This window comes from Vanellus vanellus (assembly GCF_965231255.1).
Source record: "Vanellus vanellus genome assembly, chromosome: 22".
In the NCBI taxonomy this organism is placed as follows: Eukaryota; Metazoa; Chordata; class Aves; order Charadriiformes; family Charadriidae; genus Vanellus; species Vanellus vanellus.
Window position 1 is genome coordinate 7,355,948 of NC_138927.1, and position 23,488 is coordinate 7,379,435.

Consider the following 23,488-nt stretch of genomic DNA (forward strand, 5'->3'; position numbering starts at 1 on the left):
GGATGCAGGACGCTGGGTGCCGCGGCTGGGACGCGCGGCGGGTCGGGTGCCCGGGCTGTCCCCAGCTCCGCGCCCAGACAAAGAGCGTCGGCTCCCGCGGCCCCCCGGCAGCTGGCGCGGGGGGACGTAATCCCACAAAAGTCCTTCTCCGGGGGGATCAGCAGGAGAGGTGAGGGGCACGCCGCCGAGCCCCCACCAGCGCTGCCCCTTTCTATCCCCGCTATTGACTGCCTAAACAGTTCTTTGGTGATTACAATGTAAATATAGCTTTTCATGGAGTAAAGGCCTTTTATGGGATCCGCACACACTTAACCACTTAACCCCGGCGACAAAAAGAGCAGTGAATTAGCTGTTTAGAGGCTGCTCGTGCAGAAAAGCGGGCCCTGAATAGGATTTGGGGATCTCTGTGTATCAATTGCTATGCTTCGGGGGCCCTCAATGGGGCTTTCGGCGTTCGAGCATGTGCCAAAGGGCTCGCGTGGGTACGGATGGAGTGTCAGAAAAAAAAAAAAAAAAGAAGAAGAAGAAGGAAAAAAGCAGCTGCTTCTCTTTAATAAAACAATGATTTATTCATAGTGACTTGGGGAAGGGGCGGGGGGACACGGGGAAGTGCCAAAGCGATGCTCACCCAACTCCGTGCCCGGGAGGGGCTCGGGGGCCGAGCCCAACGGGGGAGCGGGAGGCACGGGGACCCCCGGAGCAGCCCATGGGGACCCCCGGAGCAGCCCATGGGGCAGAGCCGGGTCCCGCTGCAGCCCCAGCCCGGCGGCGAGGGGCTCCCTGTGGCTCTGCTCTCTCAGCCCCGGGCACCTCGGGGGGGGCGCAGGAGCCCGGGGCTGGGGGACACCCCCTCTGCTCTTCCCCTGCCATGTGGGCACCTCTGCAAAGCCGGGTGGCAGCCGGTGCCCCCCGCCCTGGGCGCAGCAGCGGGGCCGTGCGCAGGCACGGATGCAGGGGCTGACATGGGGCTGGGTGTCTTCGAACAAGAGAAGCCTTCACGGAGCGGGGGCCGGCGGGGAGGAAACTCAAAGCGGATCTGAAATGAACGGCCCGAGACGAGGAGAGTCGGCCGGACAAAGCCGGGGCTCGGCGTGGGAACGGGAGAAAGAAAAGGCGGCAGCACATGGTCGGGTGTGCGGAGGGAGAGCGGTCGGCCCCGGCACCAGGCGGGGTCCATCCCGGCGGGATGCGGGCATCCCCACGGCAGCGGCATGGGCCGGGGCTGGCAGCGGGGAACAGTGCCCGTCTGTTCACTCCCGTGGAGCAAAAATCAGGGGGTGAGGGGACCCCGGCACGGCCGCTCGGCGTCGCCGCTCTACGGCAGGAAAGCGACACTGGAGGGACACCAGCGGGTCCCGTCTCCCCCTCGCCAGGCCACCGACGGGGTCTCACTGAAGTCACAAAGGGCTGACGAGGAGCAGATCAAGTCAGGCCACGGCCCTATTTTTAGGCGGGTGCAGATGGAAGGATGAAAGAGGAGGGGGGAGGCAGGGCAGGAATGGGAATGAAAGACAAACAAACGCCGAGCAGATGTTGGGAGCACTGCTCTTCCCCTCACAGGATGCGTGTGTGGCTCCCGGCGACACCGGCTCTGCCACCCCCGACCCCCAGAGCCCAGGGGGCTGTGGGGGAACTGGGGCAGAGTGGGGAGCCATGTCCCCTCCTGCTCGTCCCCCATGGCCGGGGTATACGCCGACACCACGGGGCGGTGGTGCTGCACCGGCCCCGTGCCCTCGTTAGGGAGGCAGTTTGGTGCCGGGCTCAGGGGGTGCCCCAAGGGGGGGTGTGGGGACACGTCCCCCCCTCCAGTCACTGTCCTCGCCCGTGTCTGGCAGCTGCGGGCACCGGGAACTCTGCTGACACCGCAGCCGAGCCCCTGCCAGGGGAATGCCAGCACGGCTGGCAAAGTTTGGCTGTGGATCTTACTGTCGAGTTCCCGCACTTTGAATTAAAAATACCCCACGGCCAACGCAGCACAGCTCGAGGGACGAGGCTGCTCCTTGATGGAGCAGACCCGGTGCCCGGCTCACCCCGGCTCACCCACGGGCACCAGCCTCGGCCGTGCCAACCCCGGCACATCCCTGCTGTGCCCTTCTTTGATGCCTGACGGTTTCCCGAGGTCTTGCTGGACCGGGGTCATCACCAGCACCGCGGTTTGTTTTGGCATCTCCAGTTTCCCTTCAAGCTGCAGACGCCGGCAGCGGCACTCACGGGCTTTCAGCAGGAGCCGCAGAGACGACACAGCCGGCACACGGACGAAGCCCAACGCCGCCAGGCTTCACGAGGGTTTGGAGCCTCGGTGCTGGCTGACGAGTATCGGATCCGGCTCCTCCAGCCCCACTTTGCCCCCTGCAGATGTTCGGGGGTCTTTGCCAACTGCGTTGACCCCATCTAATCTTTCCTTCCTTCCTTTCTCTCCCCTTTCCAGCAGAAGGGGAGGGGGCGGCGGGTCGGGCCGGGGGCTGTTTTTAGCCCCGCAGCAGCACCTCGGGAGCTGTTATCATACTCGGGGGCTCATGTCATCCCTTCTCCGAACATCACCCAAGCTCAGCAAACCCACAGGTGGAGCAAAGGCCACCAAAATACAGCCAGCTCTGCCTGTGAGCTCATCCCGCCGGACGCCACACTCAGAGCTTTGTACTGAGAGCATCACCCTCACGTCATGCAAAATCAGCAACACATGGCAGGTATAATTGCCTGTTGCTTTAATTATCTTCTTTACATCAGTGCGCTGGGTGGTTTTGCATCGCCTTCGGTTGAAGTGTCCACAGCCATGGCTGGCGGAGCCAGGATGCACATCCTGCGGGAGATGTTGGCTGCGGTCCCGACTCCACTGCCACAGAAGCTGGGACGGGATGGGAAATATCCTGGATGCCAAAAAAAAAAGATATCTAACTGGGTCCTCAACTGGGCTGGTGCTGCGGGGCGGCTCGCCGAGGCACCCCGCAGAAGAATTGAGTTGTGGCACCGTCCCACACCCGCCACCGCACCAGCCGGGAGCTGTGACCGGGAAAAAGCCACCCAAAGCAGCAGCTCCCAAATGCCCCATCCAGGCTCGCTGGGCTGGGGAGCAGGAGGATGAAGGAAAAGCCGTTTTTTTTTTTTATTTTTTCTCTCCAATGTGGTGTTTGATTGCGAAAGGTTGGGGGTTTTCAAAGCCCTCCTTCAGGCTTCGTGTAAAACGGGAATGTGGAAATACCACCTCTGCACATCCTGAGCAGCCGGGGAGGTGGCGTTAGCACCTCGGTGGTTAATTATGCTTCGAGTCTCCCTGAACTGTGGCAGCTGGAAATTAGGCAGCGCAGAAAGATGCTGCCGTGGTGGCCCATGCTGCCCTCCCGCCAGGACCTCGACGCTAAGCACGGCACGGCATGGCACAGCGGCCACAACCAGCCATGCCGGGGTGCAGCGGGACACCTGGGTGCTGCGCTGCATCTCCCCACGGCAGAGGGGAGGGCCAGGATGCTGCAGGCGGCTTTTGGGGTGCCGGGTGGGTGCGAGGACAGACGTGAAACACGTGCACATCTCACCCTCCAAAGGGAACACACCTCTCGGACACCGATCCTCCAGCACCACGTGCACAAACACCACCAAATACTGAAAATCAACGGGGCACTGTAAGGGAAGCAGCACAGAGCACGTTGCATGAAAACAGCCTTGAGGAGCAGAGAAAAAAATATTAGCTAAAAATAAAATTAATCTCTTGCAAAGCTGTAAGATTTGCTTCTCACCCCTCCCCCCTGCGCTGCAATCTTTTATGTCGTTTTCTTTAATTACAGCTGGTTCAGATCGCTGCTGCCTGGAGAAGCGGAGCTGGAGTTAGCCATAAATTGGGCTTCTGGATGATACAAGAGAAAATAATAACCCCCAAGGACTGAACAGCTGTCCACACGGAGCACATGCAACATTATAATTAATATTAATGACTAATAGTTAATATAGAATGAAACTTTTGCTTTACAGGTCACATCATAAACCCACCCCCACTGCAAGTCTCGGAGCTATTTTCCATGTCATGAGCTCAGCCGGGCTCAGCGCCTCCAGGAGCCCCCCCACCTCCGCTCCCGCTCCTGCCCCGGGGCAGCGGGGGCCGGGCGCAGGCAGCGCAGTGACCGGGGGCTGCTTCAGGCTCAGCTCTTGGTAATAAAGCAGCAATCGGGGCGTCCCAGCCACGCACGGCCCCTCGAAGCTGCCCGGAGAGGCCCAGGGAGGGAAGGAGTGCATTAGGAACAGAGGGCTCTCGATTTGCTATATTTTTATATAGTATTTCTGTTATTTCTTGAATTATCTACTCTGTTTCCGTTAGACTACAGCCACTCCTGCCTACTGCCGCTGCGCCCTCCTGTTTCCTTTCCTAGTAACGGAGAACCCAAAGGAAACAAGAAACAAGATGCTGAAAGCATCACCTGCTCCGCTCCAAAGCCAAGTGTGTGCTGGAGACGTTTTCACGGGCCCAAAAATGTGCCCCATTCATCACTCCTGGAGCAAGGATGCACCAGCGAAGCATCGGCTGAGAGCCAGAGAGGGTAAATAATAGTGACAGGGCTGCTCTAGGAGACACCCTCCCCATCCGCACGTGCGTGGATGCCTGGGGGTCTTTTTGTCCTTTAACCCTCATATTGGGTCTGGGACAACTGATTAAAGGTCCAGGACAGATGAGGTGCAGCAGCTCACGTGATAAGCACACACAAAACATAAAGCACGCGTCTTTTCATGTGTCCACTCGGACAATTTTTCACATGTTGGAAATACAGATGATTTTAGCCTGGGTCCATCTGGTTTCCCAAATAACCTGTCTATTTGATAAATAACATAAATTAAATTAGACAAGACAAACAAATAGTTTTTTTTCTCTCCCTCTTTCAGTCTCTTGGCAAAAAGGGAAAAAAAAAGGGGGAAAAGAAAACATAATTCAGTGACTGCCTTGAGCCCCCGAGGAGGTGTGCGGTGGTGAAAGCTATGATTATAAACGTGTCTGCAATGTTAACCTTTAACACAGAGCGAGGGCCCTTCCTTCCTCTGCTTACAAGTTCTTTTTTAATTTCTTCACTACCATTTAGGTTCCTAAGAGCTCATTCCCTCTGCAAACTGGGCAGGTAATATTGCATAGTTAGCAGCGCTCCGCTCATCGAGGCTCCCGCAGTGCACTCGAGGATCCGATCCGATTCGATCCCAAAGGCTTTAGTCCTCCCACCCCTCGTGCATGTGAGGGAAACTGAGGCACAAAGACATGTAGTTTTTATAGCTGCCTAACAGATGAGAACCCTGGCGTCCTACCAAGGTGCAGCCACTTTTGCATCTCATCCAAATCCAAAATCAAACGCCACCAACCCCGACCCGGAGCTGTAACTGCCCGGAGTTAGCCCAAGGTGTGACGAGAGGGGACAAGCAGGGAGAGAAGTGGAAGGAGCTCTTCCTTCAGGCCAGGAGGGCCCCGCAGAGACCGTTCCTGCGCAGGCGGGGATGCACCACCGCCCCAGGGCTCTGCGCAGGACCCTCTTTCCCACCCCGTCACCCCTCTCCGCCTCAGCCCTTCGGCAGCCTCTCCTCCCCAGCCCCACACCGCCCTTGGCCCTTCCAGCAGCAACAGGGGGGGATTTTTCTCCCCGTTAGCACAGCGGCATCATCTCAGTGCCAGGAGGGGCGAGCTGAATCGATACCTGAAAATGAGAAGCCAAAGCTGAGGTAATGTGCCAGACGGGAGGTGGGGGGGGTCAGCCCTGGAAGAGGCGGCCGGAGGGATGAGATGGACGAGGGGTGGGAGCACGGGGGAGCGTCAGGCCCAAACCCGCAGCAGCTTCTCAGCAGCTTCAACCCCTCCTGCTATTGAGATTTCAGCTCCTCCAGGACTCACCCCTCGCCTCCTGCCGCCCGAGAGCACAGCGGGGGCTACACTGCCCTGCGAGGGATTCCCGGGGCACGATGTAGCGCTCACCCGCAGTGGTCAGCAAACCCTGAACCCCTAAAAGGTCATTGCGGGGGAGACATTGAACCCGGAACAACAGTAGCCAGAAATCTTCCCATTCTACATATTTCAATTTAGAAGATCTTCAGGCCCAACAATACTTTTTCTACTCTCGGCGCTGGAACAAGCAAAACATGTTTTGAAGGTAAAATTCTGAAGGGAAAGCGAAACAAATGCCATCGTTGCGGCAGGCATACGCTGAGGAAAGGCCAGTAAGACCACTAGGACAAAGCCAACCCTCTAAAGGTGCTCTTCAAGCTACTACTTTCTAATGCAAAAATGTAGCAATTATAGGTCCATATAAATTTAACCCTTTGCAATGCCATAGATCGTGGAAAAATAAGAATTTCCCCTTGAGTCAAGAGTATAGTTTAGGCTTTAATCATTCTTCCTTCCCCTTTTGCTCAAGGAAGAGTATTCTCTTGCTGCTCTCTAGTGGCAGGCATCATTGGCAAAATTAAGAGAAGATGCTGAATTCTGCAGCTTCAAATGGTTTCGCCCAGTAAAGCTGTGCTGAATTAGTACAGTTTACACATCAGTGCAAACACCCTCATAGAGAATTAATTGGATATTCAGAAATCTTCTGTCAGTTATGTTGTTCTTCAAGAAACGTGTGATAAATGACCTTTCTTCCTTCATTCTCTTCCCTCAAGCTCCCATCCCAAATCAAGTTATACTAATTATTAGAATCGCTAGAATGAACTGACATAGGCACACCCGAAGCCAACGACAACGGAAGTTTTGTCTAAGAACTAACAAAACTAAAACCACTGAAGCAGTAGAAAGAAACATATTCCTAGGGACAAGAATTTTATGCAAACCTAAGTGGAAGACTTGAGGACTTGAGAATTTACACTCCAATAAACACAGGGGGGTTGTTTTTGTTGTATTCCCATATTATTGCAGCTGTTCTTAGTGAAAGGCTTAGTTGTGGCTACAAAAGAAAAGCAGCAATGAAAACAAAACAAAAAAAAAACAGACAGACAAACATTTTGGAAAAAAAAAAAAAACAACCCACATACACACAACCAAGTGAAATCCTGTAAGTGAAGTCCAACGGCCTCCAAAATTAAAAACACGTTTTATTGTAAAGTTGCACTCCAATTAGTACCATAATTCTTTATAAACATAATATACAGTAAAATATTTTACATATAGCACACCAGGTGTATGCTTATGATGTTACAAAATTTACAGTTCAGAATACTTCTCCGACTGAGTCGGCAATCTAAGTATGTGACATCAAGTCCTAGGGAAGATGCTTAGCCGTACGGAGCAGGGCACTGTGTTACCATTAACTGGTCTCTAACACATTCCACGTGTCATCAGCATGTCAGAAACGCTGTATATTCTGTCTCAAGTTTCTTTCACGCTACTTAGAATAGCTGTAAATGATGGTTCCTTATTATCTAATTTCCTTGTTCTAGAGAAGGCCCTTCATTAATAACTGCTCAGAAATGGATGATTTCTCTTGGATGAGGGCAGCTCGTTGGAAACAACAGGATGACTTAGTCTTCAGTTGGGCAAAACAAACCAAACAACTCCTCCCCCACAAAAAAAGAAAAAAAAAAACAACCCTGACACACCTCCTCTTCCTCTCCCACATCTGTTATTCACATTCTTTCCTCTCCACACACACATTCATATGCATGTGTAAGAATATAAACAGTAATAAAAACTTGGAAAGAAACCCTCACCATCCTGCCTCATAAAAGACTGGGACCTTTCTTACAAGTGTACATTTGAAATATAAATTAGAGCTTCTTAAAATGTCAAGCTAATAAATGCTTAACATTAGAGAAAATAAGACATTGGAGGAAGCCACAGCTACCTTCCTACTGCATGTGTAAACAACATATGTCCTGCCGCAGTTAACACTGCTTTCTTCTTACCCAAAACTGCAGAAATACATCCTTCATCTGTGCTTTAAGCTAACTGCAGCATTTCTGCGTCACACCTGTCACATGAACAGTATTTTCAGATGGAACTGATGCCACTGAACACGTGAGATTCTGTGAGGACAGTGTACAGTAGTGTAAGTTTCCTTAATGCTTGTGTAAGACCAAGTCAGCATTTCAATCCAAACCAAGCACGGGTTTTGTGCTCTCATTTGCCACAGAGCACTGAGGACAAACAAAGGGGAATAAACAAGACCATTGCCTGGAAATTACTGTAACTTGTGAATTAAATGGCAGCAGGAGAGCGTACAGCAATTTGTTTACCTTCCTGATGATTGCTGGCAGATTTGCAAACCAAAACACAATGGCAAAGAGAGGAGATACATCTTCTGACCCTGAACAGAAACATTCAGCTCTCCAAGTACTGGAATATGCTTCGGCTTTGACTTGAGTCCTCTGTGCTCTCCACCCTGGGCCGTTTGGCCAGAGACGTTATTACTGCAGTAGGACCTCTTTTCTTCACCTACAGGGGAGGAAGACACATTAGAATATACAAAATCTCCAAAAAGTTTAAGTTCTAAATTATCAGAGAGCTATTTGGTGTGAGAGCACATACTAGGAAATCACAGAATATTTAAACAGCAATGCTCTAAACTGCTTGGCAGTGCTTAGTGCCTGTACGTTTAAATAACCTACACAACTGGCAGCACATTCCACACCAATCTTTACCTGAAGTTTTGATTTCTCCTTTGACTCTTCACTCTTCTCTGGGGAAAGGGTATGAAAGACAAAATTCCTTGAATTTCGAGGTGCGTTTGGATTAAGATCTGACATTGCTGCCAGTTTCTGAAGGACAGCTTTAGGTCTGTTCAAGAGAGACCCATTTTTTATCTGAAGAACAAAGAAACGCTGCATTAAACCACTCACACATAGAAGACAGCTCTTTTAGCAGGTTACTCCCTACCACAGAAGCCCGAGGTGGCCGGAATCCAGGCTCAGCTGAATTTGCTGCGTTCTACAGAGGCAGTGTGGAAACACCATTGTTCAGGACCATTACCAACCTGGGGATCACTGGCAGGTCTGAACGTTTCAAAGGGGTTCCGGGGTAACAGTGTCGTGTCTTGTACCACTACTGCTGGGCTTGCTAGCAGAGACACAGAGGAAAACATCAGTTTCTGAACTTCATTTGAAAGAGTAATTTTATATCAACTGAAGAACTTAGAATTGATAATAGATAGTAAAAACTGTAGGGGGGAAAAAAAAAATTTGCATCGAATTATACTATGAGCCACACAACTGATAGATGACTGGCAATTAGTTCTATCAGTTAGAAGGGAAAATTTAGTTTTGAAACAGCTCTGCACACTTGGAGTCATGTGTTTGCCACAACCAAGGAAAACAAATTTATTTTCACTCCATTACATAGTTTTTCCATAAGTCACAGATATTTCGAGAAACCTGCTAGGCTGAATGTCACTTACAGTCTACTCTGTGACTCAAAGGCAAGCAAATGAAGAATAAAAGACTAAACAAAGATGTAGAGGAATTTATTTCCACTCTACAAATTTTTTTTCAAGTAGCAGCATCCTATTTTATTAGGTAAATACACACAATTATCATCAGCCTTGCAGTTGCACGTTTTCAATGTTTTTATACCTTTAGCTTTTCAAGTTCTGGAAGACATGAGCTCAGACTGGTCTACGAAAACTAGACACTAGAGTTTTCTCATCCGTGGCATGCTGCACTGGAGACCACGAGTGATGGAAGTTAAACTTTCTCTTATTTGATTGCCAATTCAATAAAACGTAAGCTTACCTTTCTTCTGTAGGGACTTAGCAGTTACTTTTTTTGCTAGCTTCATGAATTGGCTGTCTTCACCAATTTCTTCCTCCTCTTCCTCCTGCTCTTTATTTTTTTCTTTCTGTAGCAGAGAGAAGACACTTTGTAAAACTGAAGAAGTTCATACTAAGAATGAACGTTTCCTTCAGTATTTTAAGTAGACCAAGTCTTTTCATTATGTAAATTAATATATTCATTTTTATTTACTTTCTACTGTAAAAGTTTATTGCCCTTTCTTAGATACTTTATCATCCTCATTCTATTAATGAATGGCAAACATGTAACATCACATTCAGCTGACAAATCTGACCTAATATGGAAACTTCTAAAACTTGAAGTTATGCTCCCAGCATAAGAGACTTGCTCCAGCTTTGAAGCTGACTATTTCAGAACATTGTTTTGCCTCTCCCTTCCGAATTCTCTGTACAATACTTGTAGAGAGAAAGAGCAAAATTCATGATGAAAAACAAAGATACATTTATGAATGGTATTTTTTCCAGAGTTAAACTTGAAGAAATAACAATTTCACATGTAGAAAAAAGACTGAGCAAGATGCCTTTCTTGAAGCTAATACCTGCTCACGAAGCCACTGTTCTCGTTCAAATCGCTCTTTCCTCCATTTTGCTTCTGTCTCATCAAACTGTTCATTTTCATCATCATTATCTGAATCTCTCTGAAATAAGTCAACCTGTGAAGCATAATCTAGACAAAGGGAAAAAAATAGCTATCAATTTCAAAAGAAGCATAAAATATTTGGACTAGTAAAAAAACCAAACCCAAATCAAACAAAAAAAACCCCACCAAAACAAAAACAAACAAAAAAACTCCACAAACCAAAACAAAACCCAGAACCCCCCAACCCAATTTAGTTCTGAAAGACTATTTATTTCTGAAGGACTACTGAGTGCTATTTCACACGCACACACGCTCTCTTTCCAGTCTTTCACCCCCTCTATTAACTCTGGATCAGAAAGGCACCTATGTTTTTCCATCTGAATCTCCTCATTCTGCCAGGGCCATCACTATGCAGGTCACCATCAATGAGGTATCTCTCCTGGTACAAGCGTAACTGGCGCTTGTCATCATCCAGCATTGCCTTCCTATCAACGCAGTAGAAAGGGAGGAGTTAGACCAGGTTATATCCCAGAGCCGTGACTTCACGCACACAAAAATATACTAATACTGTCACTGACATGTGTAATTTCTGTATTTGATTTTCTAATTCCACTTCATTAGGGAGTTCCTCATCAATAATCTCTTCTTCATATTCATTCAGGTCTTCACCATCATATTCATCCTCGCTTCCCACATCACTCCCTGACAGCTCTGCCTCATCTTCCATGAAATCCTGCAGTTTTCTATAAAAGAAGATTAAGTGAGTTCAGTTTGGTAAACCAATAATAAACACACAAATCTTCTGAAAGCAAGATTTATTTTCTGACATGAAATTAACACATATCCTAAATGAGAAACTATGATTCATCTTTAATTTTTGAAAAGACTAAGACCTGAGTTCTTGCACGTTTACATACACAGCTTGCCAACATGCAACACCCCAAATTATCGTCGTCCACCAGATTCCTTGCCAGTTGCCTACCAACTGTGATGGCAACAATAACTGCCAACTAGATGTTTTACTTACAAGAACAAATTAAGATCTTAAGACATGCAGAATGACAGCAATACTCTTGCACCCCTTTTTTTGGTCAAAAAATGTTGCATCGCTTTCATCGTGGCCTCCCGATTTCCATCTATAATGAAAATTATAACCAAAATCCTCTATAACCCACCAGCAATATAGTTAAACTCATGTGACAGCACCAAAGCAAAAAAAAACCAGCCAGAGCCAACACCATATAAAGCTACTAATGCTGGGGAGGGAAGAAGTATACACTATATTTCTAGTGCTATTAATATTCTATTCTGCCTGGCAATTCAGATACAAAAAGATGTACTTACAGTTTTTTCTTCAAGCCCTGTCTATGTCTCAGCAGTTCTTCTTCTTCATCGCTCATTTCTGCTTCTTCGGCATCACTATCTCCACTTTTTTCATCCTATCAAAGAGAAAGTTTTCAGAAATTAAGGAGTTTCTGAAAGTGGATTGCTTTGTAATGACAGCTTCTTCCATTCTTCAATCAATAAACACAGGCTAAAACACCAGAGATTTTTCAGAGGATTTGCTATGCTAAGGTGCTTTACCCAGTATATCATAATATTTAGGAGACATTTTAAATGATCCAAACATTGCTCTTAAAAATGTTTCAGTAGCTTGTTATGGAAATTGCAATATTTTGCATTGATGGTTATATTAAAAAAAACCTAAGTAGATAAATGGAATCCTCTCAGGCAGAATGCTGTAGCAGTTGCCTTGCTCCACCAGTTCGTACCTCTTCACTATCAAAGGCATTGTCGTCTGTTAAAAGCTGAAAATCACCAAGTTCTTCTTGCTCCTCCTCATCTTCCTCTTCCCTAGGAGAAAAGTAAATGAAAGAAATACACGTTTTCATTTCACCTCCAATGATGGCTTCGCAATAATTCAAGGCAAAATTTCAACCCCCACATCAGCTGGTCTCAGGCAATTACCTGTGAGTGCTCAGAGCGCTACAGTCTCTCAAGAGCATTTAGCTCCAAATGTCCCAAATCCCCATAAGCATTGATGTTTTAAGACCCTCACTTGCAGAAACCATGGGACAAGTACTAATTTCCGAGTTTGTTTCCCTCCAAAATTCTTCTTGGATCCCTCTACCTTTCCCATTTGTTAAGCCTCATTATCCTTTTGTCAGGCAGCCATACACCTTTCTAGTTTAATCAATGGAAAAAATGCAATTATCCAACTTACATTGGGTTATGGTTCTTGTAGTTTGGCAACAGCCCAGAACAGAACCCCAAAGTCCTACATTCTAACAATCTTTTCTCAGTTTGATGAAAGTTCTTCAACACTTCTTTCACTATCAGTGAAAGACAAAGAAGAATTTCCCTTCCAGTAGCTATGGGAAACAATGCATGTTGCTGATTTAGAGTGATTGCTTTATCTCCAAAACAGACCACACTTTGTTTACAGGATTTTGAATTGGCATCAAGTAAGAAGCCACATCAAGAGTGAAACAAGACAGCCACCACTGTAAGCTTTTGTAAATTTTAGGAAGAAAAATGCTAACCTGTCTGTGGGAAAGGAGCCTGAACAAAGTGCTAGAGCTTCTGCCATTGGATCTTCTATGTCGCTGTCTTTTTCTGCCTTGGAAGATACCGAAGATGCCCATGTTGGAGAACCTGCTATAAAAAGTAGTAAGATGGCACCTTATTAGACACATATAGTTCTATTCTTAAAATGTCAGAGAGCATCCTAGAAATTACAGTTAGCATGCTCCCACAAAGAGCTCTCAGAAGTCTCGGAAGTTCCACATTCTGCATTAGTGCCCAGAATTAAAGGGAACCTTAGTGTAAAGTTTATAAATCAAGTAACCAGCAAAGCTGAAAACAGAATTCAGGACATACTCTGAGACATGAATTTTCCTGAGCAAAGATTGAGCAATTCTTCCATGTTCTGCTTTTTGTTGCTGCTGGTATTTGGCACGTGTTCAGCTTGACTGCTAAATTGTCCAGAACACAAGTCCAGTAATTCATCCATATTGGCATCCATTGCGTTCTCATCCATACTAGCCAGAGTCAGCTGATGCTTTGAGGACTGGTATTTATTTCTATGTTGTCCAACATTCAAGAACCTGAAAGAAGGTCTGTAGTTAGAAAAATCTTGCTGGTCTGTATGTCCTATTTCTGTTAAACAGCACAAAACATCATCCTTTACACCTATCACTTACCCATCTGCATCAAGCAGCTGGCTCTGAGTGTCATCTTCCAGGGAAAATTGAAATTGTGACTCCCCAGCCCCTGGAAATAAACTCTTAGGCTCAGGAGAGGCATTATACAGATCCTGGGAATCTTCTATGGGAAGAGATGGCTCAGACGTCTTTCCTGAGCTCTAGTAAAAGGAATGTAAAATATACAAGTTATTTGTTTTGCAATCCTAGAAGTCAAAAGCAAGAATGGGATCAAACATTTAAGTTATTTTAAAGGATTAACACCATGCAGGAGTCAAGTATGTCCACGCTGCTCTGATAAATCACTGGAGTTCACCAACATCAGATGTTGTGTAGCTCATATAAGTATGCTTAAAAAAAAATGAGGTACATATTTTAGATGTTTTAGACTGTAAGTTTTTATAATGTAATTTTTATCCATTCCAATGTGGACACATTTTCAACTCCAGGGACAGTTTGCTTTTCTGAAATCTTACACTCATAAAAGCATTTCACCAGATGCCTTCTTCTGGTATTACTTTTTTCATAGATATGACAGTCAGAATAAAATACATTTATTTACTACCTTTTGTGTTAATATACGATGGGAACAGGACTGAGAACCCTACCTTGGAAGCAGAGCTGATAAAGCTTGTTTTGAAAAAACCTGGGGAAGGTGACCTGAAACCTCCTGCTGCAGACAAAAAGTTTCCTCCACGTGACACCTGTTTGTTACAGGGCTGATACGATGGAATCATGGAGCCAATCAACTCAAAGCTGCTGTTATGGCTATTCTCTTTTGCTAGTGTTGGCAGAGAAAATGAATCATCATCCTCTGAAAAGAAAACAAATATTTAAGTACAGTGCTTAACAACTTTTTTCTTTTGGTGATCCAGTAAAACCTCAAGATACTATTTTGCAACACCAACACCTTGCTAAAAATTCATTATTCTGTGCTCATGTTGGATTTCTTTCTTTGCATATTGCACGTTTTTTACTGAATTTCATCTAGATTTCTGACTGTTTTAACATTTTTTCTAGTATAATTTTGAACTTTATTTTCCTCTAGTTTTTTCAAGCTCTCCCATTTCTTTCATCAGCCTAAACTTTTGTAATCACACTGTATAACTACACAGCTCATGAAATAATAAAAATATTGAATACCAATCCCAAATAAAACTTCTACATGTGCCATGTGAAAAAATATGCTAGCTACAATAATAGTTCTACTTTACCTAACTTAGTAGGTCCTTTCTCTGCAGCTTCTTCCATTTCAAGTTTCTCATCAGGAAGAGAATATCTGCAATTCATTAAATAAAATGTATTTACTAATATATACAAGATTAATTACTATTGTCTGTTGAGCCTAGTTGCAAAAAAAAAAAAGGCAACACACAAAAATATATCTAGTAGACTTTAAGAAACAGATTATTCCACTAAAAAACAATTATAGTCATTAAGAGTATTTTTTCTGTCGTGTTCTAGTAGTTATATGTGAACTCATATATATTTTCTTTAAAAAACTTAAAAAAAAAAACACTTTAAATCAAAACACCTACGTTTATTGATAAAATTTTAAATTGCTCAGGCACCATTTTTAAAGCTTGGTTCATTTACCCCATTTTGGAGGAGCTGTCCTTAAAAAGCATCAATGTAGACTCTGTTGAAGGTGGTTTGGGAACAGAATCACAGTGCACAGATTTCTCCAGCTTTTCTCCATCAACTGATTCTTTGTCAGTTTCTTTATCACCATCTTCAATGTGTTTCTCTTCTATATCTTCATTATCTTCCTCTGCTTCATCCAGCAGAAATTCCACATTCTAAAACACATCCCCAAACACAGCAGAGATATGGTGATCATTGCTTTGATCCATCAACTTCCTCACCTACTTCTCAAGAAAATGTTTTAACATACAGAGGATGAAGCTGCGTGACATTCGCAGTTCTTACATACACCTATTCCTCTGAGACAACTGACACAGAGGTGCTCGAAACAGCCGAGCTATGCTGCTCCTTTTTAAAAAGGAAAGGCCATGGCAAACCCTACCCCAGATTGGGCAGCTGACCTCAGTCTGTCCCCTACTAGCCATGAGTCAAGGATATATAAAAAGAGAAAGTGGCACCAGAATCATTTATACACTTACATTTGTTTTAATATTGTTTAGACAAATAAAGAAAATCCTAATACATTCAGGTTTAGACAATCCAAACCCTGAATATGCCAACTGTAGCAATTTTTTAGCTTCTAGAAAGAATTCTTGGCAATTTCCCCAATATTAATAGTGTACAAAAGTCTCATTTCATTGGGGAGAGGCAGCAGAATTGAGAAGCTGACTAGGTGGTGTAAAAACGTTGCATACAGACCTCATGATTGCCTTCTTCCTCTTCCTCCGACTCATCCGTCATTTCTTCCTCCTCCTCCTCTTCTTCCTCCAACATGTCCTCATTATCCAGTTTAAACAATGCTTGCCGCTTTTGGCGTTCCTCAGTCCTGCGGAGTTTCATGGCCTCCTGGAGTTTAGCCTTCAGCACCTGTAGCTTTTCACCTGGATAGAAAGGAATAAATTAATATATTAGATGTACCACAGTAAATCCTTAAGTTTATTGCCTTCAAGCACCCAATCTAATGTAACTACACACATAAAAGGGGAATTAAAAAATTACTTGTTTTTAAATGTTTTTATGAATTGATCTGCCAGCTATAAGAGCTAGAGCAGTGATTTTCAATGAGCTCAATTTAGAGAGACCACACAATCTCATGAATTACCAAGATTCCTCATTATCCATAAACGCCACCGGTGCAGCACTCTGAATAAGAATCAGGTCTGTCTCACCAATGCGTCTTTTGGGAACAAGAGCATCCAATTGCCACGGGCAGATGTGCTATAGCACGTGAAATAATTAAGAGCAGCTAAAAATAACGTGTGCCCATAGAACCAGCCAAACAATCTACTTTTGGTAATGGACATTATGGGAAAGTCGCATTCCACACGTATTTTTGTTTGCAAATACATAAAATTCTATTAGAAACTGCAGTGTAGAAATAAGGAAGCACGAGAGATGCTTCCTTAATGGTAACAGTTCACAACAAGTCTGAGAGTTATATTCAGAGTGCTGATGGAAAACAACAGTGCGAATATACGTTTATATAGATTTTGGTACAGATGGGGAGAAATCCAGAGAACCAGCCGCAAAGATCTGACTGAGGCTGTCCTACCCTGTCCAGTGCTATTTAAGCGGTCTTTCAAGATTCTTTTTTGAAACAGGGCTATGGATTAGAGGGAACATACGTACTGGTTCTACAGATGAAGATCCCTTCATCTGTATTTCATATCGCAGCACTGGGAAAGGGGGAATAAGAGACAAAAAAAAACATCATCACTTCTCCTCCCAAACCGACCTGGCTTCATGTGGACTGTTTCATCCATGCTCTCTGCAGCTAATACTGCTGGTACCACGTCTGCTTTCAGTTCCTCTTTTCCTTCAGATGTAGTCTCCTTGCGAATAATGTTCATGTTTATGGTCCGTTCAACTTTGGAATTTGACGTTTTAAGAGTGTGCTTCAAGAAACGGGCTTTCAAGGCTTCTAATTCTTTAAATACAGATTAATTAAATTTCAAACTGCTAATTAAATTAATTTGATAGCACTTAAAAGCATTGAGTGTTGAAGTTGTATCAAGAGTAGGAATTAAGATTTTTTTTCACAGAAGTCAGTTAAAAACAATAACCCTTTAATATTTTAATGTTTGCAAAACCATTCTATTTGACTAACAAAACAATAAAACATTACAGCATGTGTTGCTCTAACTTGTACTTAATTGATACTAGCTAATATTAAATTACCTTACCATTAACTATGACCTCAGTTCACTCCCAGTCTAGCCTTCCAGCCACCAAATTTCTGCTAACACAGATATCTAAAACCAGACTGATGGCTGACGAAAGCACTGTTTCATGGCAGAGGTCAGTTTCCTGCATGCACAGAAGTAGCATCCAAACCAGACATCTTAATATCTTCTAATACATAACAAATTTAATGGAATTATAGAATTGCCTAACCATTTTCAATCTTTCCCTGAAACAAGGTCAGCTATTAAATATTGATTAACAGATGTTCAAATTCCAGTACCTAAAGACATTCAAAACATTCTTGCTACAAAAGTAAATTTTTGCTTGCTACCCAGCCTTGCCTTTTAACAAAATCCATGGTGAACACTCTGGAACACAGGCCAGTTTCGTTTCCAGATAATTACTGCATGCCTCATTTTGAATCAGCTTGAGGAAAGCACTCCCATGTGCTTTAAGTACCAACATAATTCATAACAGCAAAATGGAAATAAATCATTCATCATTAAATAGTTATCACTGAGCACTCCTTCAAGCTTTCAAATATCAAGAACTCAGAACTTCCCTTTTAAGCATCAGCTGAAAGAAAAGGGATACCAACGTCAAGGAAAGCATCTGTACTGTTACATGATTGTGCCTGACTGTTCTATCATCTAAATGTTTCTCAGAGATTTGCCAGTTAAAGTCAGATTAACTCTGCTTACTTGGACAGATAGGGCAGGATTGCAACAGTAAAAGTGATACCTTTATTCGAATCAGATTCATCCAGATTTATAAAGGATTCGTTGCCTGAGCAGATTCTTGGCTTGATGGACAGATCTATTCCCAGTTCACGAAGTTTATCCAACTTGGACTTCTTCACTTTTTCAGGCTGTGCCCCCAATCCAGACCCCCCTTGTTGATTGCTTTTTTCAAATTCTAAGTCTGGTGCTGTTTCATTTCTTTGCTGAAGGGCATCTCCTCCAACTGCTACAGGAATTTCATTCTCTTTTTGTTCACTACAATCAGTGCTTAGGCAATTAGAGCGCTGCTGTTCTCCTGTGCTGTCATCAGTTGTCACAATCCCAGTTGTATGAGGATCATCACTGCCCTGCCCGGGCTTTTCAGCACAGTCTTCTGTCAAGTTCTTCCCTACATCAGCAAGAGGCTTGTTCACAGTAGTATCAACATCTCTGCCAAGGCTTGTTTCTGGTTCATTAGCTGCTGATTGATCCCCTTCGATTTGCCTATCTTTGCAATCCACGCTCAAGTTCTTAGTGTCTGCAGATTCTTCATTCAGGGATAGCTGGTATTTAGTGGACCTAACAATAGCAGAAAGAACTATCTCACCCATGGCTATTGTGAAAGGGGAAAAGAGCTTGAGAATAAACTCAGAGAGAAACAAATCCTTTCCTAATTATTGTCATAAATGGGTAGGAAGACGTGAAGGACAGAAGTCTGGAAAACTTCATTTTGAGGAAATAAGGAAGTGTAGAGTAGTGTAAAGAGTTTGTACTCGTTAGTTACATTATCACAGTAACAAATGCCTGAGAGAGTTTGTGAATACAGTAGCTTAAGTATCGTACTACACATTACTCAAAAGAAGAAATAGTCTAAGTGAAATGTTGTAGTCCAGTCTAAACCACATTAAAGTACCTTTGCATAAGCATGTTACTTCATCTGGGGTTACTACTAGGCCCTGATTACTTCAGCAGTACGACTGTGCTAAGAGTGCAGCATTGCCTTATGTTAACACTGCCACGCTCCTAATTTCCAGGTGTTCAAAGAATTAAAAAAGTCTAAGAAGTTTCTTAATAAAATGTTCCAGCCAAATCAACAGCTAAAATTAAACCAGAAAAAAAGCCGTGACTGCACACAGAACAGGTGTGTACGTCATACAACGCCTATAGCATGCAAAAGTCTGGTTATCCTCAAAAGCAAAGCTGGGATATCCTCAACATTTATGAAAATATATGAGGAAGGTTTAAGTCCTTACTTCAGCAATGCCATGGCATTTCCTTGACATACTGGTCGAGGTCTACGCTTGAAGAAGTCGTGAATGCTTTTGGTCTCAGGCACATGATATGGGAGAGACACAGACGATTCTACCAGAGAAAGGAGGTGAAAGAAAACTTAAAAGGTCATCCGAGGCATTTATTTGATATCTCTGAAATGCAAAGAAGCTTGACACAAGTATTTTGCAGCAAAGAAAGGTGACTAGGCACAAACAGCACAGTTTAAACTTGAATACAGCAAACTGCTGTTTGGGAAAGAGTTCCAACAGCAACAGTCTTGAAGACCAAATTTGCAACACGTCCATGGATTCATTAGGAAACGAACTGTGATGTTAATACCAGAATGGCAGGATCACTTTCAATTCTGCTATGTGCCTATCATCAATTTCTCCCCTGAATTTCTTAACAGTTTACAGCCCTCTACATACAAAGAATTTAAGTTTTACCTCTAATAAGTCGTTGGGTCTCACTATGTAGTTGTTTAATGGCTTCTTTACTTAACCTTGCTGCTTTCCGCTCCTTAAGGAAAGGAAAGAAAAGAAAGGCTTCTGAAGTCAGAAAACAAAATATGGGATTCTATCAATACTTTCTAAATAGCTTATTTTTCTCTTTCAAACAGAAAGAAGTCAGAATAAAGCAGCCAGTTAAAAAAGATTAAAAATAGCGAATCAATGAAAACATTGGACAGTGTGCATACAAAAAGACACTTGAGTCAACACAACAAATAATGGAGAGCTTTAAAAAGAATACTTCACCTTCCTTTTTGGTTCTTTTAATACAGCTTCCTCGTTCTCATCATCAAAGACATGTTTGTAGCCTTCACCCTCAGAAAATCGTTCTTTGTTCTACAGTGCATAAAAAGAGATTCACTTATTTGTCTAGATACACAGGCACTACCAACGGCAAACAAGTAAAAAATAATTGTACAGAATCATCAGTGGTCATCAAAACCAGCAAGTGTTCTCATAAACCAACACAAATGCTGAATAATACTTATAGTAGATTTCCAAAGCTTCTGTCATAGCATTATCTTTATAAATTTCCAGGACAACATCCCTCCATTGTTAAGAACAAAAAGCAGAGGACTGTTCTCTCCTCTGCCACAGCAGTAGAAGTGCACCATTGCCAAAAAGTGTCATACATGCTCAAGTACAATACTTCCCACTGATAACGAATAATCTTGTATCCCTATCAAATGTTACCTTATATTTTTTTATTTTGTTTTTCACTGCCGCTCGTATTGATTCTATTGACTCTTCATCCTCTGGAGGGCAATCATTTTCCTCTTCTAAGCCATTATCAAAAAGTTCTTTGTCATCAAGAAGACATCCACTGTCATTAAAAGGATACCCCTCAGCACCATCCACCTGCTTGCCATAAGAATAAAGTATTTGTGTAATTCATTTCAGAAGGTCCCCTTCAGTTCTTTGACATTAATTTAAGACTATTGTCAAAAGGTCTTGATGAAAAAACTTATAAAAAGTACGTGCCATCTTCAGTCTAGCATCTTTTGTGTCCTGTAAGCCAGTCATATTCACTTCACAGCACTGCAAAGTTGATAAGGTAATTCATGGAGCAGTGTTCCCTACGTCTATGATAAGTAGGGAATTTCAGTAATTACTGAAGACCAAAATGGCTCATAGAGAATAAATTAATGCTTGAAATATGCCTTTTATAAATAGCAATAATACGCAAACTCTCAAGCAGCCATTTATTTAGACTGGATTTCCAATTTAAAAGGACCCCAAAAATTCCTCCAGCAACAAACACAGCAATGTAGAGAAAACCTGAAATACCAATCAAAGCAGTTTATGCACGTAACAAACCCCCAAAAACTCAAAGAATTTCTGCCAAAATATATACCTCTGCTTTAGGCTTCTTTTCTTTTTTCAGCTGTTTAATGGACTCAATTCTTCTCTCTCTCTCCTTTCTTCTTCTTGATTTTCCTACAGCTTTTTTTGCTGTCTCTTCTTCGAAGTCCTGTTTATGTTTTCTGTACTTTTTCCCTGATTTTAGGGGTCTCTCCTCTTCCAACTCATTCTCAGGCAAGCCAGACTTTCCACTTGTTTCAAGGTTTTCAATCTGCAAATGGTCACCAGTGTCACTGTCACCACTATCTAGCAGACCTTGGCGAATTTGATGAGATTTCTTGTTCCTCTGGGCAGTAATGTTCTCTTTTTCCTCTCCGTTTTCCTTGCCTCCACCCAGAGTATCGTTCTGGACATCCTCTCCATCTTCACTCTCACTGTCCTGAAGCACCTTCTTGCTTTTTGATTTTTTACGTACAAAGATCTCTTCCTCTGAATCTGACAAAATATATTAAGAGAAAAGACATGATGGAAAGGCGAGGAAAAAAACCACAAGTTAATTAACAAACAATCAGTTAAACATAAAGTTATGTCTGTTAAGTTTTACAGATGTCAACATCTATAGCAAATCGGCTTGAACTCAAGTTTCCAAAATCCACTTCTCCCTGTAGTGCAGTATGTAATTGACCCAAGTTGAGGTTCTTAAGCTCTAAAAAAAGGCAAAGCTGAAAATCTTTCACTGATAATTAGTGACTTGCCTTGAAAATAATAATAAAACCCATGATAACTAACTAAATAAGGACATAGGTTAAACGAACCATAACAAGAAAGGAAGTATGCAATTAAGACACTCACATCCCATTTACTATTTCCCTTTCTGTACCTCAAAAAATGCTTTTCAGAGATTTACAGATGTCTGCCCACATTCTGAGCAGAAAAAAAAAAGGCAGTTTGGATTCATACAGGTCAAGTAATGACAACTTCCAACTTCCTAAAGCGGTATTTACAGCAGAAATGAAAAATGCACCGCTGAAGGCAGTGACCGCCAGGCACGGCTCAGGGGAACGTGACTGACCTCCGCCATCCAGGGGCACCGTCCCCTTGCTGAAGTGACCCGGAGAGGCCGTCTCACAGCTGCCCTGCCCGCTGTCAGAGTCACTATCGAGGGTCTTCGGCAAGTCTGAATTCAAATCTTCCAACGGAAACTACAAAGGAAAATAAAACACCCTTACTGTGAGAAACACTGTTTATGCGGTAACAACTCCTGGAGTCAAACTTCATTCCAGAACCTTGGCTAACCCCTGACACACCATTATATACACGTACATTGCCATTATATTTTAAGAATTAATGGGTATTTTCATGAAGGGAGACTACGCTACCTCAACTTTTATTAGTATTTAGGTATGTCGAAGGTGAGCTTGCACGCACACACACACAAGAGAATCGACACACTGGCTGACCGTTACCGATTATCATTTAAAATCATTGGAATGAAAAGGATAACTTCATTCTCCCACATCCGCATTTCACCTGAATTAATTAAATCACAAGAGGCGGTACGGCCCGCCCAGACCACCCTTCCCGGCATGCCCCGCGCCCGCCCGGGCCGGGCACCGCCGCCTTCCCGGCATGCCCCGCGCCCGCTCCCGCACCCCCCAGCATGCCCCGCGGCCCGCGGGGTCGGGCCGAGCGCAGCCTTCCCGGCACGCACCGCACCGGCAAGGCGGAAGGGCGTGGTGCCGGGTACGCTGGGAAGCGTAGTCTGCGAAGAGAGGAGTGAGCCCGGTGGCGGCGCAGTGCCGCCCAGGCGCAAGGGCGGCCCAGGAAGTGGCGGTGGCGGCGCCGCCACTACTGCCACTGCCAGTACTACCACAACCGCCACCGCCTCACTCACTGCCCCTCCCGGCCCCTCGCGGCGCCGCAGCCAGAGGAGCTCCGAGGCCGCTGGCAGGCCGCGGACTACAGCCACAGACTATAGCGGCAGCTGCCGCCAGCTCAGCCGGTTGTGCAGAACGTCAGGACTCACCTCAGCAGGGGCCTCCGCCATAGTCCCGGCCCGCTACCGCTCCCGCCGCGTCGGAAACCGCTTCGAGTCTTCGCGCGCTGCCTCAGCCCCGCCCAACCCCGGAGACAGCCAACGGCTGCCCCGGAAGCCCCGCCCGCCACCTCTCGATTGGGAGATTTTTTCCGCGTAGCACCGCCCTCTCTGCCTGGTCCAATCATTGCTCGCGCTTCGAGACCACCCGCATGCCTTATAATTCCGCCCTCTGGCTGAGGTGAGGTGTCCGCGGCAGCGGTCCTGCGGATCTGGCCGGTGGTGGCTCGGGGCGCTCGGCCT

At 44.6% G+C, this 23,488-nt stretch overlaps 1 protein-coding gene across 1 annotated transcript; it reads right to left on the reverse strand.

Annotated features, from left to right (window-relative positions):
• Positions 1-8,031: 8,031 nt before the first annotated feature.
• Positions 8,032-23,218, reverse strand: CLSPN (claspin). The gene is made up of 25 exons (XM_082494319.1): positions 23,177-23,218; positions 22,223-22,352; positions 21,203-21,645; positions 20,542-20,706; positions 20,095-20,184; positions 19,786-19,858; positions 19,321-19,429; positions 18,090-18,646; positions 16,900-17,091; positions 15,864-16,045; positions 15,117-15,319; positions 14,735-14,799; positions 14,129-14,334; positions 13,521-13,681; positions 13,198-13,424; positions 12,861-12,975; positions 12,090-12,171; positions 11,662-11,756; positions 10,896-11,060; positions 10,681-10,802; positions 10,277-10,404; positions 9,679-9,784; positions 8,925-9,007; positions 8,593-8,754; positions 8,032-8,386 (listed from the first exon to the last, which is right to left on the reverse strand). Exons 1-25 carry the CDS (start codon positions 23,195-23,197, stop codon positions 8,273-8,275), a joined length of 3,996 nt encoding a protein of 1,331 aa, XP_082350445.1. The 5' UTR covers positions 23,198-23,218; the 3' UTR covers positions 8,032-8,272.
• Positions 23,219-23,488: the final 270 nt, after the last annotated feature.